This window comes from Bos grunniens, chromosome 1 (genome assembly GCF_055505025.1).
Source record: "Bos grunniens cultivar Pamir isolate PY7600 chromosome 1, Bosgru_T2T1.0, whole genome shotgun sequence".
Classification (NCBI taxonomy): domain Eukaryota; kingdom Metazoa; phylum Chordata; class Mammalia; order Artiodactyla; family Bovidae; genus Bos; species Bos grunniens.
Window position 1 is genome coordinate 32,101,952 of NC_141165.1, and position 19,561 is coordinate 32,121,512.

At 43.0% G+C, this 19,561-nt stretch overlaps 1 protein-coding gene across 4 annotated transcripts in view; it reads right to left on the reverse strand.

Moving 5' to 3' along the window:
• The window catches only part of SLC9A9 (solute carrier family 9 member A9), a 660,343-nt gene that overhangs the window by 244,733 nt on the left and 396,049 nt on the right, over nt 1–19,561 (reverse strand). For all 4 annotated transcript variants that reach the window (XR_015158063.1, XM_086385315.1, XM_086385488.1 and 1 more), the window contains exons 10-11: nt 17,947–18,060; nt 16,273–16,384 (exon numbers count right to left, since the gene is read on the reverse strand). Coding sequence is in view for 3 of the 4 variants with exons in the window: in XM_086385315.1 (XP_086241441.1) it covers nt 16,273–16,384; nt 17,947–18,060 (226 nt within the window). In the remaining variant the exon portion in view is untranslated. The remainder of the gene's footprint in view (nt 1–16,272; nt 16,385–17,946; nt 18,061–19,561) is intronic.

Genomic DNA, 19,561 nt, shown 5'->3' on the forward strand with positions numbered 1-19,561 from the left:
ATGCCCCTACTAGTCCCTGTCATCAACATATTGATGCTCTGATTGCTCCATGTATTATCAATTTTCTAACCCATTTTGTCTCTGCCCAGGTCAGCAAGCTACAACATGCAGTGCCAGTTCAACAAGAATATATAAAACTACAGCCGACCACAGAAAATATCACTCACCCTTAGATGGACACTGCTATAAGGACTCTGAGGCCTGAGACTAGCAAGAGGGGGAGGCCTAATGCCCCTCGCTGTCCCAGTTCAGCAGGAAGTAGCCAGAAAGACCTTGATGCCCCTATTCCCAAAGAATTGGGCATCCTGTCTCTTGAGGGGGGAAATGTTAGGTAGTTAGAATAGGAAAAAAGGAGTCAAGAATAGCGGTGGCTAAAAGACAAGGAAGGAAAAAACCCACAAAAATAGAACAACGGAAGGTCCAAGGACTGGAGTGGGGACCTCAGGTAAAACAAATAGGACTCCTGGCTAGCCCAATTTACATAGGGCAGGCCCAGGGGGAGGAGAAAAAACATATTAGAAGAGGAGCCTACTTTGGGCTGGGGGCCTCTCTTCTCTTCACGTCTTTTGGGTTGGCATGCCCTCACGCCTCGAGGATGTATTTTCCTTTACTTTCTAAATAAAATTGAGCTGTAACACTCGTCCATCTGAGAGCTATAACACTGGTCTGTAGCTTCAAATTTTTGTTGTGACGAGACAGAACCGAGGAAATTACATACTCCCCCAGCAATATCAACCCTGATCTATGACTTGAATGAGAGAGGATTTACTGCAATGTTTCAAGAACTGAATTTGGGGAGACTGTGTGCTCCACAGCTTAGCCTACCAGAGGATTCTGTATATCTGCTCACCCCATGTCTCTCTCCCTTATATGTCCCTGCAGAATCACAGGTATTTTCTTAACAGATGAGGGAATACAGGTTCGGAGAGATGGAGAGGCCAAGGTTACATAGTAGATGGTATGACTAGTTATTCAATCTGTGTTTCATTCTCCCAACTGAGTATGTAATCCATAACAAAGATGAAAAAATCATGATTATCTTAAGAATTTGAATTTTTAGGAAAGATGTGAAGAAGAAAATTGTCTTCCCTTTCCTAGGCAGAAGATCAACCTGAGGCAACGTTTTGAAAAAGATATTTTGCCTTTTGCTCTCCCTCCCTAATTCTTTCTGTGCCTTCTGTGTCAGTCTCTGTTTCCCTTTCCCCACATCACCGCCATTGTGCTGCCCCCCCACCCCCACCTGAGCCCACGCCGCCCTATTCTAACATGATAGGTTTCTGACTTTTCAAGACCCTCGTTTCCCCATGTAGACAAATCGAGCTTCCTGCCAGGAAGAAAACTGGAAGGAAGAAATCTGCTGGGGAAAGGAGTTCTGAAGGGCTTGCTTTTTGAGATAGTTGTTAACATGTGTGCTTCATGTTTACCTGTAGAATTGAAAACAGCTCCCTGAAGGTCCAGTGGCAGTTTTCAAGCACTGAGGGAACAGTTGGTGAGGGGGACTGAGGGTCTTGTAAAGGGTGAGCAAGGCGTTATTCACAGGCAGGGCACCTGCCTTGGTGTCTCCCTCTGCCCTCTCATGTGACCACAGGGCTTTAAAAGTTCCCAGTGTTTTGGAAGAGGGTCAGTGGGAGACCTGTCAGTGGGTCTGGAACCCATCCCTATTCACAGAGGTTTGGTCTGTCTGTGAAGAATTTGGTTGCCCAAACGGCTTTTGAAGGTCCCCAGTATATCAGAGCAAATGCTGAAAATTCCTAATTGACATAATGGCTCTATTGAAAATTTAGCACAAGGCATTTTCAAATGTAACTGCTTCTTGCTCATTTGCACATGTAACTTACTTGAATCAATCTTACTGACTTCTTCTGAACTCTATCCACAGAACCTGAGGGTGGAATTAGAGGGATTTATGCATGGCACAGACAGACTTATTTTTTGAGCTTGCTTTGTGTATCGATAGTTTTCTAAGGTCATGTCAACCTAATGTCAGAAACAAGCAAGCAATTAGGAAGCAAATTCAGGCAGAAAACAGGGAAAAACAATGTAGTCTATTTTTTTTCCCCCTCAGTAGACAGTTTCACTTGATTAAAACTATCAGTCATTTATTTGTGATACCTGTGACATGCCTGAAAAACTGAAATGCACCTATAAGTTCCCCAAATTAAATAAGATTATTTATTTTTCTGTATCTTTCTAAGACCTTGTCTTGAGATATAGGGAGAGGTGACAAGCATTCTGGGTTGTCCCCTTTCATTACTCAGAGTCTCTCAGGGGCTGGCATGCTCTTCTTGGCTTACTCTATATATAGCGTGGTTGGGTAATCTACAAGGTCTTACCACTTTTTCACACTCAATAAATGTTTAAGTAGATAGTGACATTTTGCATGTGTCAACTTGTCCCAATTCAGTTCAGTTGCTCAGTCATGTCCGACTCTTTGTGACCCCATGGACTGCAACATACCAGGCTTTCCTGTCCATCACCAACTCCTGGAGTTTACTCAAACTCATGTCCATCTAGTCTGTGATGCCATCCAACCATCTCATCCTCTGTTGTCCCCTTCTCCTCCCGCCTTCAATCTTTCCCAGCATCAGGGTCTTTTCAAATGAGTCAGTTCTTAGCATTATGTGGCCAAAGTATTGGAGTTCCAGCTTCAGCATCAGTCCTTCCAATGAATATTCAGGACTGATTTCCTTTAAGATGGACTGGTTGGATCTCCTTGCAGTCCAAGAGACTCTCGAGTCTTCTCCAACACCACAGTTCAAAAGCATCCATTTTTTGGCACTCAGCTTTCTTTATAGTCCAACTCTCATCCATACACAACTACTGGAAAAACCATAGCCTTGACTAGACAGACCTTTGTTGGCAAAGTAATGTCTTTGCTTTTTATTATGCTGTCTAGGTTGGTCATAGCTTTTCTTCCAAGGAGCAAGTGTCTTTTAATTTCATGGCTGCAGTCACCATCTGCAGTGATTTTGGAGGCAAGAAAATAAAGCCTCTTACTATTTCCATTGTTTCCTCATCTATTTGCCATGAAGTGATGGGACTGGATGCCATGATCTTAGCTTTCTGAATGTTGAGTTTTAAGCCAACTTTTTAACTCTCCTCTTTCACTTTCATCAAGAGGCTCTTTAGTTCTTCTTCACTTTCTGCCATAAGGGTGGAGTCATCTGCCATAAAGATGACAGATTCTACCATAAGGGTAGTGTCCCAGAGAGGGTTACAATATATTTTCCTCACAAAAACTGTTACTTTGAGTTTCACTTTGAGTTTATAACATTTCACGTCTTAGTGCCCGGAATAAGTTGCTGCTGGAACTAAAAGCAGAAGATCAGCATTTGTCCTTAAATGAAGGGATTGAGGGTTCTTGCCATCCATGGGTATGTCAGTAGCACTAGCACAGGTAGGTCCTCAGTAGTGATCTGACAGTCATACTTTATTAGGAATAAAAAACTTCATCTCTGATAGAAGGTTTTTCTGAGAACAGTTGTGGGTTTATATGAATCAAGTCTCTATGAAGCACTAATGGCTATCGTTTTCTGTGGTGGTTAAAGAAAATGACGGAAATTCCCAATTGTTGAATGTTTCCTAAGTGGCCATCCCTGTGCCAGGCATTTTATATACATTTTCTAGTTTGGTTTTCAACACTGACCAACTATGGTAAACACCATTTTACACCCAAGAGAGTTGAGGTTTGGAGAGGGTTAACCACACCACTCCCCATGGCTAAGACTGCTTTAAAGCATGAGCCCTCTGCATTTTACCAAAACAGTAGTTCCTATTTATGCCCTTGGGATTCTCTAGGCAAGAATACTTGAGTGGGTTGCCATTGCCCTCTCCCTTAGAAAATATTATTGTCTGCCAAATAGAGGAATCTAATATTCTGCTTAAAAATACAGTGGCTCATAACTTTTATTCTAAATTTATTTGGGAACTAAGTGAAGAATATGCTATCTTGACCTAATAATAGGAGAAAACTATGGGACTGGCTGTAGTTTGAAGCTAGTTCTCAGATGTTCTCAATTCGCCATATTCACACTTTTTTTTCAGCATTTGAAACTACATGAGGACTTAATGGAGAGCTTCCCTGGTGGCTCAGTGGTAAAGGACTCACTTGCCAATGCAGGAGATACAAGAGAGTTGGGTTTGATTCCTGGGTTGGGAAGATCCCCTGGAGAAGGAAATGGCAGACTACTTCTGTAGTCTTGCCTGGAGAATTCCATGGACAGAGGAGCCTAGAGGGCTACAATCCATGGGGTTGCAAAGAGCTGGGCATGACTTAGCGACTGAGCACACATGCAGACTTAATGGAATATTCAGTTCATATGGGCCTACTGCGTTTGTCTACTTTGTCACAGCACTGTGGCACGTGACTATTCATTATTTACGATGACTTTTTCTGTGACTGCATGATATACTGGTTAGAACATTTTCATGACTCATTCCTCATTCCTTCCTATTTGAAGACCTCAGAAGACCTTCTCCACTTGCCCACTTGCCCACTCATGCCCGCCCCAGGCTTCAGTGAGAGCTGGGGACTTGATGTGGTTCATCTTCTCTAGTGGAGAAAACAAATATCCTGAGCTTGTGCCCTGTGAGCTGGTTAGTGGTCTTGTAGTGGTAAGGAAGAGATAGTGACCTAATTAATTGCACGAGATACACCAGGAGCTATGGAAGGAGATGTAGCTTGGGAACAGGAGAGGACACTGGACTCTGGGGGAGGAGGCTTTGAAGAGGAAGCCTTGGCAAGGAATGCTTGATGCTGTGATGATGTCATCCAGGTTGTCTTTCTCTGGAAGAATGAAAAAGGAAGAGACAAGAAGAGAAAAAGTCCTGCTGGAAATTCCCAGGAAATCTGGTGCTTAGCACTCCATGCTTTCACTGTCCGGGCCTGGTTTGATCCCTGGGTGGGGAACTAAGATCCTGTGTGCTTTGCAGTGCATCTCCCCTCCCCTTCAAAAAACAACAAAAACAGAGTCCTCTTGCTTAGAGAAGCCTCAGATTCTCAGACAACCCTTGCATATACGTTTACAGAAATCTTGTTTTTTTTTTTTTCCTAAGCTGAAGCTAAGCCTGATTCTTGATTCAAATCACTTGGCTCATATAAAAATCTTAGGGTTTTAAATGAGATCTAAAGTTTTTAATTGGAAACCAAAAACATCCCCCAACACAAAGCAAGTGAAGATTTGAAAAACAGTCTCATATCAGAGCACTACTTACTTACAAGGAAGTGTTAACAATGTCTACTGTTATGAAGACTCAGTATTTTTCTAGGTGAAAAATACTTCCATTTCAAAAACAAAAGGTTTTATTTGTGGATCTCTTTCCTTAAGTGTATTGTTGCTTGGCTTGCACCTGTAGAATTGGGCAAGCCTGGTCTGAGAGCTGCATATGGGGCGATTTTGGATTCTGAACTTCCCAGGCTAATAGAACAGGAATGGAGAGTCCTTAAGTGGCATTTTAGTGAAGTATTCCATTTAAGTTGTGTAGACACTGCAAGGAGATCCAACCGATCCATCCTAAAGGAAATTAGTCCTGAATAGTCAATGGAAGGACTGATGCTGAAGCTGAAACTCCAAAACTTTGGCTACCTGCTGCTAAGAAATGACTCATTGGAAAAAAACCCTGATTCTTGGAAAGATTGAAGGTGGGAGAAGGGGACGACAGAAGATGAGATGGTTCGATGGTATCACTGACTCTTTGGACATGAGTTTGAGTAAACTCTGGGAGTTGGTGATGGCCAGGGAAGCCTGGCGTGCTGCAGTGCAGGGACACAATGAGTCGGACATGACTGAGTGGCTGAACTGACTGGCTGACTGAGACACTGTTTTAAATTGTTCATTCATCTGACTATTTATCTGTCACTTATTTGTAGAAGGCTACTCAGGTTCAAGTAGTGGGCTGGGTGCTGAGTGTACAGAGTGAACCCAATAAATAAGCATTTAGCCTCACAAAGCTCCCTGTCTAGAGAAGCACAGAGTCGGGTGAACCAAAAATCATAGTAGAATGAGATGGGTACTAGGAGAGGAGAAGTGTTGGGTGTTACAGAAACAGAGGTGAGGGACATCAACCTAGACAACTGGGACAGGAGTATGTCAAGGCTGTATATTGTCACCATGCTTATTTAGCTTATATGCAGAGTACACCATGCAAAATGCCAGGCTGGATGAAGCACAAGCTGGAATCAAGATTTCCAGGAGAAATATCAACAACCTCAGATATGCAGATGACACCATCCTTATGGCAGAAAGCAAAGAGGATCTAAAGAGCCTCTTGATAAAGGTAAAAGAGGAGAGTGAAAGAGCTGGCTTAAAAAATTCAGCACTCAAAAAAATTAAGATCGTGGCATCTGGTCCCATCACTTCATGGCAAATAGATGGGGAAACAATGGAAACAGTGAGGCTTTATTTTCTTGGGCTCCAAAATCACTGCAGATGGTGACTGAAGCCATGAAATGACACTTGCTCCTTGGAAGAAAAGCTGTGACAAACCTAGACAGCACATTAAAAAGCAGAGACATCACTTTGCCAACAAAGGTCCATCTAGTCAAAGCTATGATTTTTCTAGTAATCATGTATGGATGTGAGAGTTGGACCATGAAAAAGGCTGAGTATAAAAGAAGTGATGCTTTTGAACTGTGGAATTGGAAAAGACTCGAGTGTCCCTTGGACTGTAAGAAGATCAAACCTGTCAATCCTAAGGGAAATCAATCTTGAATAATCATTGGAAGGACTGATGCTGAAGCTGAAACTCCAATACTTTGGCCACCTGATGCAAAGAGCTGACTCATTTGAAAAGACCCTGATGCTGGGAAAGATTGAAGGCAGGAGGAAAAGGGGACAACAGAGGATGAGGTCTTTGGATGGCATCACCGACTCAATGGACATGAGTTTGAGCAAGCTCTGGGAGATAGTGGTGAAAGACAGGGATGCCCAGCGTGCTATAGTCCATGGGGTTGCAAAGAGTTGGACTCGACAGTGACTGAACAACAGCAGCAAGAGTTTTCCTACAGGAAGTGATGTCTAAGCCAAGATGCGAAGGATAAAACTAATTACTGAGTAAAAGAGTAAAGGTGGTGGGTGTGGAAAGGGGTCAGGGCAGACCAAGAACCTGAGTAAATGGCAGGGGTTGAGGTTCGGGGAGTGGAGGTGGGAAAGATCTCGACATGCTTGAGGAACTGGAGGAAATTCGGTAACTGGGTAAACATTGCTCTGCTGATAAGACTGGCAAATGGAAAAAAAGAAGCAAAACTGGCATCACAGAAGGGTCTAAAGCAAAAGTGAATAAGGTGAGGGGAATGGATTGAAGAGAGAGGTTCAGAACAGAAACCATGCACTGTGATTATGTTCTGGGATGCGCTTCACAGACTTTCACACGCACAGAAATTTCCTGGGGATCTTATCAGAAGGCAGACTTGGAATCAGCATTTCTAAAGAGATCCCAAGTGATGTCATAGCTGCCGGTCCCAGGACCACAGCTTTGGGTTCAAAGGATCAAGAAAGCCTGGAAGTACTCCTTTTACATGGTGGCTGGTAATTGTGTGGGACAGTCTGATGGTTTAATATGGTTCCATTTATTTAGGTGGTCATAGAGAGTCCTATTGGAGAAGGCAATGGCACCCCACTCCAGTACTCTTGCCTGGAAAATCCCATGGATGGAGGAGCCTGGTGGGCTGCAGTCCATGGGGTCTCTAAGAGTCAGACATGACTGAGCGACTTCACTTTCACTTTTCACTTTCATGCATTGGAGAAGGAAATGGCAATCCACTCCAGTATTCTTGCCTGGAGAATCCCAGGGACGGGGGAGCCTGGTGGGCTGCCATCTATGGGGTCACACAGAGTCGGACACAACTGAAGCGACTTAGCAGCAGCAGCAGAGAGTCCTATTACTAGGTACTGCTGAAACAATAACCTAGTCTCTTCACTTATGTGTTTTTCCTTCCTGTAACTGAATGTCAACAAGGGAATGCCATTTTGGGGTCAAAGTCTCAGACTGGCTCTGACCACAGCCTGATCAGTAGCTCACCAAAAAGACAGAGAAAAATGCTCACCTACACGTGGGCAGAGTTCTTAAGCTGTTCTATAGAACACTGGGGTTCTATACTGAGCACAGTGTTTCCCAAAACTTGAATAGTAATGGCAGTCTTTTCACTAGTAAGGGGGGACGATAAATGCTGATGGGAAATTTTTCTTAATTTAAAGTTTTTCTTCCATGACTTCCCCTTAGTTCTTTAGTGCCAACAGCTATTTGGATGCTAATGAGTGCTGGTGGGCAAGCAAATGAGCAACAAACAACATTAGCAGCAAAGCCGGGCCACACGTGGGGCTGCTGTCTTTATGGTTATGTAAACTCATGGATGAGGCTTTATGTTATATCCATATACTGCGATCACATTTTCCGGGTTAAAACCCTTCCGAGTTCATGGGAGAGGACACTTCAGGGTTACAGAGTCTCTTCAAAGTGCAACAGAAATGGATAAATTGGCAAATCATGTCTTCTGACACACTGCTGGGCTCCTTCAACCTGCCCGGGTGACTCTGGGCCTCCCTTCTGTCCAGTTCGGCAGAGCAGCTCTGCACGAGCCTCCACAACCCACTAGTCTACAGTTCCTGGTGGTTACATTGGTTTCAGGAAGGCTGCCAGGGCTCAATTGGGCTTGGTACTTCCCCGCCTTCTAGCAATTCTTGGCTCTTATTTAGTTTTAAATTAAATAAAAATTGCAGCACACGAATTTGAATTAAAACAAGAGGCCTGATCTTTGTAACATGCACCATATCAATAGGAAAGCTAATTTGTGCAAAGCACATCTCCTCCTTTAATTTAAACCACAGAGGCCTGCCTCTTTGGTTTCAAGTGAATTGAGTGCTGGGTGGGGCTGCCCACTCTAAGCATTAACTGGGGCTGTGCTGAGCGCGACAGGGACAGTTTCGGGGAGGGGGGCAGGATGCTGAGCAGTCCTCTTAAGCCCTTTGTGCTGGGTGTCACAGGATACAACAGAGCAGAGACGGACTCCTGGCCTTGAGTTTAAAGAAGGTCTTAAAATGTCTCAGGGTAAACTTCCCCAACTGACTCTGAGCTGCAACCTAGCTACCAAAAAACCCAGAATTTGCATTATTAAAAGCTTCTCAAGACTGAGCAAGCAAGAGACCACACTCCTCCTGACCTTGAGACCATTCCTCATTTTTAGGTTCCAAGGCTGCACATGTGCGGACTCCGAGTCTATACAAAATAAACCGGGTAGGGGCTGGGCTTCCCAGGTGGCTCAGTGGTACAGGAGACACGAGAGACATGAGTTCAATCCCTGGGTCAGGAAGATCCCCTGGAGGAGGAAATGGCAAACCATACTGGAGTTTTCCTGGAAAACTCCAGTATTCTTGCCTAGAGAATCCCATGGACAGAGGAGCCTGGTGGGCTACAGCCCATGGGGTCGCAAAGAGTTGGACACGACTGAAGCGACTTAGCAAAGGGCCTGTGCTAGGTGAGAAATTCAGCCTGGGTCCTGACAGTGGCTTTGCTTACTTTAACTGGCTCTAAAAGCCAAAGGTGGAGGATTGAGGGGAGAGGGCAGGGGGTGGTGGAGTGGCAGTACAGTCATCATCCAGGAACAATGTGAGGATTCCCCCAGAACATTGCTGAACCCCCACCATCTACGAAGCTCCAACCCGTACTTCAGTGCTCACTGCAGGCCCTGTGTGCTGGCCCTCCCCACCAGGAGGTAAGTAATGAGCCCGGGATCCCTCTGCAAACTCTCATCTTCAGGTGCCTCCAGAATGGAGATAGGAGCTGTTTCAGGTTTATGGGGCCTGAAACTTATATATTTGGGACTCTTTTTAAGAAAAATGAGACAGAAATATCTTTAACAGATTTTATATACCATCAGAACACACTGGTAGGGCTCATCCCAGGGTCTTGGAACAGTGACCTGGGGAGCTTCAAACTGAAGCTCCTTTAACTTTACAAGTGAATCCACTTTTACTTCTAAAGCATCACCAGCCCTCTTCCTGCCCAGTGCCAAAAAGTCATGTACAAGAGGAAAGTAAAGATGATGGAGGAAAAGGCTTTGTCACATAGCAGGCATAATTGACTAAGACAGAAATTCTGGCTCTTATTTGATTGGCCTTTGAACCATCTGTGCTGCAAGGGCTTAGTGAACCTTGGCCCAAAGCCAAGTTCTCTCTCTGAAACTGCAAGCCACCTTAAGGGCAGGGTTCTCAGCTTGGTCTCAGTTCATCCAAACACTTACCTAAGGGAGCCTGTAAGGAACTGTCTGTGGAATGAGTAGCTGGGTGATGACAGAGGGGCTGTGTAAATAAATTCACACTCCCTGGGTCAGGAAGATCCCCTGGAGAAAGAAATGGCAACCCACTCCAGTATTCTTGCCTGGAGAATCCCACGGATGGAGGAGCCTTGTAGACTATGGTCCACGGGGTGGCAACCAGTCGACATGACTGAGCAACTTCACTTTCACCCATTTTAGATAGAGGGTCATTGTCATTTACTTTCTTATAGAGGAAAACAACAGAATGGGAAAGACTAGGGATCTCTTCAAGAAAATCAGAGATACCAAAGGAACACTTCATGCAAAGATGAGCTCGATAAAGGACAGAAATGGTATGGACCTAACAGAAGCAGAAGATATTAAGAAGAGATGGCAAGAATACACAGAAGAACTGGACAAAAAAGATCTTCATGACCAAGATAATCACAATAGTATGATCACTGACCTAGAGCCAGACATCCTGGAATGTGAAGTCAAGTGGGCCTTAGAAAGCATCACTACAAACAAAGCTAGTGGAGGTGATGGAATTCCAGTTGAACTATTCCAAATCCTGAAAGATGATGCTGTGAAAGTGCTGCACTCAATATGCCAGCAAATTTGGAAAACTCAGCAGTGGCCACAGGACTGGGAAAGGTCAGTTTTCATTCCAATCCCAAAGAAAGGTAATGCCAAACAATGCTCAAACTACCACACAATTGCACTCATCTCACACGCTAGTAAAGTAATGCTCAAAATTCTCCAAGCCAGGCTTCAGCAATATGTGAACCATGAGCTTCCTGATGTTCAAGCTGGTTTTAGAAAAGGCAGAGGAACCAGAGATCAAATTGCCAACATCTGCTGGATCATGGAAAAAGCAAGAGAGTTCCAGAAAAACATCTATTTCTGCTTTATTGACTATGCCAAAGCCTTTGACTGTGTGGATCACAATAAATTGTGGAAAATTCTGAAAGAGATGGGAATACCAGACCACCTGATCTGCCTCTTGAGAAATTTGTATGCAGGTCAGGAAGCAACAGTTAGAACTGGACATGGAACAACAGACTGGTTTCAAATAGGAAAAGGAGTTCATCAAGGCTGTATATTGTCACCCTGTTTATTTAACTTATATACAGAGTACATCATGAGAAATGCTGGACTGGAAGAAACACAAGCTGGAATCAAGATTGCCGGGAGAAATATCAATAACCTCAGATATGCAGATGACACCACCCTTATGGCAGAAAGTGAAGAGGAACTCAAAAGCCTCTTGATGAAAGTGAAAGTGGAGAGTGAAAAAGTTGGCTTAAAGCTCAACATTCAGAAAACGAAGATCATGGCATCCGGTCCCACCACTTCATGGGAAATAGATGGGGAAACAGTGGAAACAGTGTCAGACTTTATTTTTCTGGGCTCCAAAATCACTACAGATGGTGACTGCAGCCATGAAATTAAAAGACACTTACTCCTTGGAAAGAAGGTTATGACCAACCTAGATAGCATATTCAAAAGCAGAGACATTACTTTGCCAGCAAAGGTTCGTCTAGTCAAGGCTATGGTTTTTCCTGTGTTCATGTATGGATGTGAGAGTTGGACTGTGAAAAAGGCTGAACACCGAAGAATTGATGCTTTTGAACTGTGGTGTTGGAGACGACTCTTGAGAGTCCCTTGGACTGCAAGGAGATCCAACCAGTCCATTCTGAAGGAGATCAGCCCTGGGATTTCTTTGGAAGGAATGATGGTAAAGCTGAAACTCCAGTACTTTGGCCACCTCATGCGAAGAGTTGACTCATTGGAAAAGACTCTGATGCTGAGAGGCATTGGGGGCAAGAGGAGAAGGGGATGACAGAGGATGAGATGGCTGGATGGCATCACTGACTCGATGGACGTGAGTCTGAGTGAACTCCGGGAGTTGGTGATGGACAGGGAGGCCTGGCGTGCTGTGATTCATGGGGTCGCAAAGAGTCGGACACGACTGAGCAACTGATCTGATCTGAAAGACTCTGAAAAATGCTTTGAGCTGTGTAAAAAGAGGCTCCATCTTCATTTCTCAGTGAGGCAAGGACAACTAGGTCCCACCAGAGAGCTTTAAAGTTTCCTTCTCACTGGATGATCAAAACCGCTCTGGACATAATTAAGAACATTAAACTACATTATAATGCAAATATTCTTTAAGGGGGTCGGTCGTTTTTTTCTGATCTCAGCAGCTGTGGTGTCCACATACCCAGAAAAAGATCTGCTTTTTCACTTCCTCCTCTGGCTTACATTACCTTAAGTTTATCTTTTAAATTCTTTATTTCCCAGCAAATACATTGAAAACTTTAGGTCCTGAGTGAGGTGTGGAATATGAGGTATGGAATATCAGGATTCATGCAGAAAATCAAAGCCTAGTCTGGAGCATTCTCTTTTGAAGAAAACTATTGCCCTCCACATGGTGAACTCCCTTGATCCTTCCTACATTCTGATGGGGATCAGTGGGTAAAACATAGAACTGAGCCTACGGCTAGGGGAAGGGTGTCGCTCACATGGGTGGCTTACTGTGAACTGGATGCTGGAGTTTGCCTGTTCTAGAAAGGGCACAGCTTTGATTTAACTTCTGTTCTCATGACCTGGAGGGTAAATCTGAAGTCCTGTCAAGGCAGATGAGAAGGATCGAAATTCAAAGTCCAGAGGCCCAGGTTTAAGTCTCAATTTCATCTCTTAACTAGTTGCCAGGTTGTGAGCAAGATACTCCAAAGTTCTCCATGCGTTTCTTTCCTTCTCTTTTTTAATCCACAGAAAGAGACCAATAATGCCTAGCCTATCTTGCCCTGGAGATGAGTCTCAAAACATACCCACAAAAGGTGTTAGAAAGGAACAGAGTGATTTTAGAGTTGACCATCTATGATTCAATTACATAACCATGTAACCTAGTAATTTCCTCATTTTAAAGCTAAGAAGATAGCTTTATAGCAGAAAAGTCAATGTTCTTAATAATAGGACCTGGCAGATGGATATTCTCCTAATTAAACTATTAACTCCAATCCCATTAATGTGATGGAGTTGTAGTTTTCCTTCTAGAGGATGAAGGTGTTTTAGAACAAAGGCCAGGTAGTAGATGTTTTAGGTTTTGTAAATCATATAGTTTCTACTGCAACATTCAATTCTGCCCTTGTAGCATAAAGATGGGGCTTCCCTGGTGGTGCTAGTGGTAAAGGACCTGCCTGCCAATGCAGGAGACATACAAGATGTAGGTTGGATCTCTGGGTCAGGAAGATTCCCTGGAGGAGGGCATGGCAACCCACTCCAGTATTCTTGCCCGGAGAGTCCCATGGACAGAGGAGTCTGGTGGACTACAGCCCATGGGGTTGCAGAGTCCAACACGACTGAAGTGACTTTGCACAGCATGCACAGCATAAAGCAGCACAGTATTATATAAAGAGAGGTAGAGCTATGTTCCAACTTTATTTACAAAATTCATGAGGGCTAGATTTGGTTTAAAGGCCCTAGTTCGCTGACTCCCCACTTTAGAATATCATAAAGGTATCACCAAGTTCTGGGCTTCCTCACATCCCCTGGCCGTATATACTATACTGCTGGCCTCAGATTTTAATGCAGCTCCAATTTGACAGCTAAGCAAACACAAAAGATGCCAAATCCAGAAAACCAGCAAGCCACGAGGTTATTCGGGCAGACATTTCACATCCCAAGATAGCTGTTTAAACCTTGTACTTTTCTCAAAATCTTCTTTGTAAAATAAAGCATTGTTTAAAATATAATATCCCAGTTTTAAAAATAAACCACAATTCTCCAGAGTGAAGCTACTGATATTTTGATGGAAAAGAAGGAACAGTGCTTCCCAACTCCTAGAAATGCTTTACAAAAATGCACCCCAGTGCCAACTTCTTTATGTGATCCAATCTGCGTTTTGCTGTCCCATTATAAGAGTTAATCATTACCAAAGGTCATCACTGCTTTAAATTAAAGATCACCTATTGGTACAACAGGACAGGGAGGCCTGGCGTGCTGCGATTCATGGGGTCGCAAAGAGTTGGACACGACTGAGTGACTGAAGTGAACTGAATTGAACTGATTGGTACAATACACTCTGTATGACTCTCTGTCTCGGGCACGCCACACCGGCATATCTGGAAATGTAGGGAAGCACTGTCAGAGGCCTACAGGAGGACATTTTAAAACTCTGGATCTCCATTTGCCTGCACTTGATTAAACGACTCATTGTCAACCTGGGAGCTGCCACCCTTTACTGTGTGGAACAGGCTAGGAGGGAAGTGAAGGTAAAACAAGCCTTTTATTCCTGGTTGTTGTTGTTGTTCATTCACTAAGTTGTGTTCGACTCTTTGTAACCCCATGGACTGTAGCCCACCAAGCTCCTCTGTCCATGGGATTTTCCAGGCAAGAATAGTGGAGCGAGTTGCCACTTCCTTTTCTAGATCTTCCTGACCCACGGATTGAACCTGTGTCTCCTGAATTGCAAGCAGATTCTTTACCGCCAAGCCACAGGGGAAGCCCTTATTCCTACTTCTAAAAATTTGGATTTGTTGGGTTTTGAGGTGAAGTTTCACAGACCTTGGCTTAGGAATGATTTCATCCTTAGCCAAGTTACTTAACTTTTTTTGAGATTCTGAACCTCATTTTTTCCATCTAGAAAATGGATTGATATCTGCTTCATAGGATTAATTTGGGCTTCCCTTGTGGTTCAGCTGGTAAAGAATCTGCCTGCAATGCGGAAGACCTGGGTTCGATTCCTGGGTTGGGAAAATGCCCTGGAGAAGGTAAAGGCTACCCACTCTGGTATTCTGGCCTGGAGAATTCCATGGACTGTATAGTCCATGAGGTTGCAAAGAGTTGGACACAACTGAGCGACTTTAACTTTCACTTCACTAGGATTGATTTATAATGAGAAGCAAATAGCAGATATTCAGTAAATGATAGTTTTTCTCACTTTTTCCATATCCTCCTGTATAACCCACATTTTGTTTGTTCTGTTGTGAAGCTTTGTTTTACTCTCATGTACCTATCAGTGAACTGCCTCCGACTGTAATATAAGTGTACAAGTACATAGAAGACATGTAAGGGGAAAAGTCTTCAAATAAGAAAAGGCTGATGGTAGGAAAATTAATTGAACATAAAGAAGCGTAGTCCCCAGAGCAGTTCAGGGTCAGCAAGTTCATTTTGTTTGTTTTCTTTGGGGAAAAAGGGGCCTTCAGGTATGGTTTGAGAGTAGAGATTTTGCTGGTTTCATCCACCGTGTGTAGGACAGCTCTTGGTATTTGGTGGAATTGCTATTAACGCTTTTCTCAGCTAATAACTGATCATACTTGGATGTGATTTGCTTCTGTATTAACCATGAAAACTTCCTGCAGCTTTGCATAGGGAAGCAGCAAGGCTTCTAAGGAGAAGGAGCCGTAACAATGGACAGAAACGGCACCACTTACACACTATTTATCTGTAGGTCTGCATTTTGTGAAACAATTATGCAAATTCCTCCAACTGAAAATGGATCTGAAATAGGTCAGGAAAGGGCTTCCTTGGTGGCTCAGTTAAGGGATCCAACTGCAATGAGGGGAGCTGGGTTCGATTCTTGGGTTGGGAAGATTCCCTGGGGGAGGGCATGGCAACCTACTCCAGTATTCTTGCCTGGAGAATCCCCATGGACGGAGGAGCCTGGCGTGCTGTGGTCCATGTGGTCCCAGAGAGTCAGACACAACTGAGTAACTGAGCACAGGCCAGGGAAAAGTTCAGTGGCTATTCTAGGCTAGATTCTGGCCAGTTTGGGGCAGATATTGAAACGCGTGGCTATCTTAACCAGATTCTCTTTAATTTCATTTTATTTCTGGAAAGAAATGCCACTGGTGCACAGACTGTATGGATAGCAGCATGAAAGTAGGTACAATGGGGTAAAGAGAAGTTATGCTTCCCCAAGAAGTCTCTAAGTATAATGTACAGTGTACACGGTTTCCCAAGTCCAAGGAAAAAATATGAGAGAAAAGTTGCACGAACACACAACAAAATTCACATACCTGAAAACATCATCATGTGTTGAAAGTTCCAGGGGATCTTGTGTTTCCGGCCTAGATTCAGGAGGAAGGAGAGGGGATATATGTTGCAGGCTCTGGCTACAAAAATTGCTACCTGTGGATAAGCGCAGGGAAACATTGAGGAAAATGTTGCTGCCGTAAGTGTGATAGTCCTTGGGCTTTAAATATTATGTCCTTAAGCTTCTCTATATTATGACCCAGAAAATAGGAATAAACATGTAGATACATGTATGTCCAAACTGCTTCCAAAATTCATCTTTCAATGTCAGTTCCTTTCCAGAAATAATAGAGGACTCTCTTCTTTGAACATATACTTGGTTTAAAATTGTTAACCCAATACCATTTCAATCACTGTAAATTTTCTCATCACATTTATGTGGCTGATAACTTACTCTACGCTCAATTCTGCTGCAAAATGTGAGGCAGAGACCGTTCCGAGGCTGTACCATTATCCTCTCAAGCAGCACTTGAGAAAGGATAAATGTGCTTTGGCTCACGATTATCATCTTACTTTCCATCAGTTTATACTCTCTAAATCTAGCAAGCTTCACTTATTTTTTTTTTCTTTTAGTGAATTTAATTTAGAGAGGAATTGCCTGTCTAAATGTATAAAACAACTTCTGCTTTAAGAGGCATTTCACTAAAATCCAAGCTATACAGGTTAAAAAATCTATGAAAATACTGGTGGTAGTCATCTCTCCCCTTTTCACATCTTGGACATCTTCCCTGATTGTCTGTGCTAGTTTGTCCTCAAATGGGAGGAGTTATTTGGGAAAGAGGGAGTGTCCTTCTAAGATTTGGATGGAATTTGAAAATTCACTTCTCCACTCAGTGAAAAGGGAACAAGAGGCTAGGGCTGGTGCCTAGTTGGACCAGGGCTTCCGGAGAGGAGTTGGCTCTCCTGGCTGTTAGGATCATCTACCTGTGATCCCAGAGGGCATCTGTCCATTTTCCAATGAGGAACAAGGATAACAGCTGCTGACTATCCCTGGGAACATCCACAGTGGCTCAGTATCTTTTTTGATAGACATCCATTCCCTCTGGGAATGCTTAGACCCCAGACCTAGAGCAAGAAAAGCCCCCTGCATTAAAAGTGAGGTCTAGACTTTACCTGTTCTTTTACTTACAGGAAAGAGGCTGTCTTATTAAACTTACATGTGCACAATGCTTAAGATAGTGAAAGCACATCCATCATGGTAATTTGACTTGATCTTTACTCTGTCTATCCTTTTTACAAAGTCTTCACTGGAAAAAAGATTTTATCATCTTGCAGTGAAAGTATTTCTAATGTTCTAAGGCCTGGCTGTCTTCTGATACGTTCTAATGCAGATTAAACATAAAAAATGGATTGACATAATTCTTATGTAAATGATTCATATTTTAAACATATTTTGAATATTCAAAAAATGTCTTCTTTTTTCAGTTTTTTTCCCTTTATTTTCCTCAGCAATTTCCAAACTTTATATCTTGAACCACAGACATTTAATAAAGGCCCCAATATTTCTTAGGATGCTTTTCTCCTCTAACTCAAATTACTTACATGTTTTGAATTTGAACTTTGCAGTAAATCTGAGGAAAATGAACAATTTAAAAGAATAATCCCTAAAGTTAAGTAGTTTGTTTTCTTCTCCTTGTGTTCTGTATTTCAAAGGATACAAAGGCTCCAAGTATGAAAAGAGCATTGAAGATATGATTCTGGAACGTGAACAGTGCCAGGCCCATGTAACAGAAGATGACGTTCTCAGCCAAGAAGTTCATAAATTCAAACAACTGGAAACAAAACAGAGAACAAAAGCCATGAATTATGCTTCAGCTTTGAGTCCATTTAATTTCCTGTGCTGTGTTTGGTGACTAGATGGTCCTCCTGTATGGGGAAGGCCATCCCTAGGCTCAGCCTCTGGAGAGGCACAGGGGACCTGCCCATCCTGGCCAGGCCAGCTGACTACCCTGCCTTTCTGCCCAGGGACAGATGCCACATCCATGTCAGCATCTCAGCCTCCTTTCCAACTGCAAGGCTGTCAGTGATATCCCAGGCTGAGATTTACCAACATGATCCTCAGTGGCACAATTCCTACCAAGATGACAGAACAGTCCCTCTTAGCAGAAACCGACACTACGTGATTTGGTTAATGTGCACTGTAGTGAACCATGCAAGAATGTTTTAGCCCCTGCTGTACATCACCCAGAAGGTGCACTTGAGTTCTCAGACCCTGGAAGAACTATATTAAAAAAAAAAAAAGCTTTAGCTAAATTATCTTCCTCAGGCAGGCAGGAGAGACAAACTTGGAGAACTTAGAAACTTGTGGTAAGGATGAATGTGAACTATATTTCAACATTAGAATGATCAGTATATTTCAAACTTCGGACAATGAGACTCATTAAATTGACTGATGTAGGTATATCCATTAAATGTCTACAATTTCTAGCTGGTAAAAAGAAAATGATTAATCCCAGGGATCAGTTTATTCAGCAAGAACACAATAGATACATCAGATTCAGTCAGAGGGATAGAGTAATAACATGTTATGCTGAGGGATGCTCCCAAGAGTTATTCTTAGACCATTAACTAAACAATTTAAGTTGAACATGAGAAACATTCTCCAACTTCCAGGTTAGAAGTGAAAGGGAAATATGTCCAGGGGCTACAGCAAAGGCAGATTTGGAAGAGACATTAGTTTATGTTCCAGACTTTTCCTTTGGAAGTTTCTGAAACTTCCTTCCCAGACCTACATAAATCACCATGTGAGGTAAACGTCTCTGGAGGCATTTCTCTTGACTTTTTAAGGACTCATTATTTTTTCATGTAATGTATTTACAGCCCCACAAATAATGCCCAATACCTGTTCACTGACAGTTGACAGAAAGAAAGCAGAATCTTGTCAGACACATTATTTAAAACCAGTAATAGAAAGAATGGATTAAAAAGACACAGCTCTTTCGGTACAGGCTGGTCTTTCTGCAGCGGTAGTGATCATCAATTATCCTGAGCACTCACTTTACATTCTAGGCCAGCCCATCTAAACAAACACTGTAACCCAAATAGCCACAGACAATGTGAAAATATGTGGGAAAATACAGGAGATGGGGGACACTTTTCTATTTCATTATATCTTTACTTTTTCAAAATGTGAGATTTGGCTGCTGCCTATGTGCCATAACACATCAGGCTGCTATAACAAAATAATATGGACTGGGTGACTTGAACAACAGAAATTCATTTCTCATAGTTCTGGAGGCTGGAAATTCTAAGATCCAAGTGCTGGGCAATTTG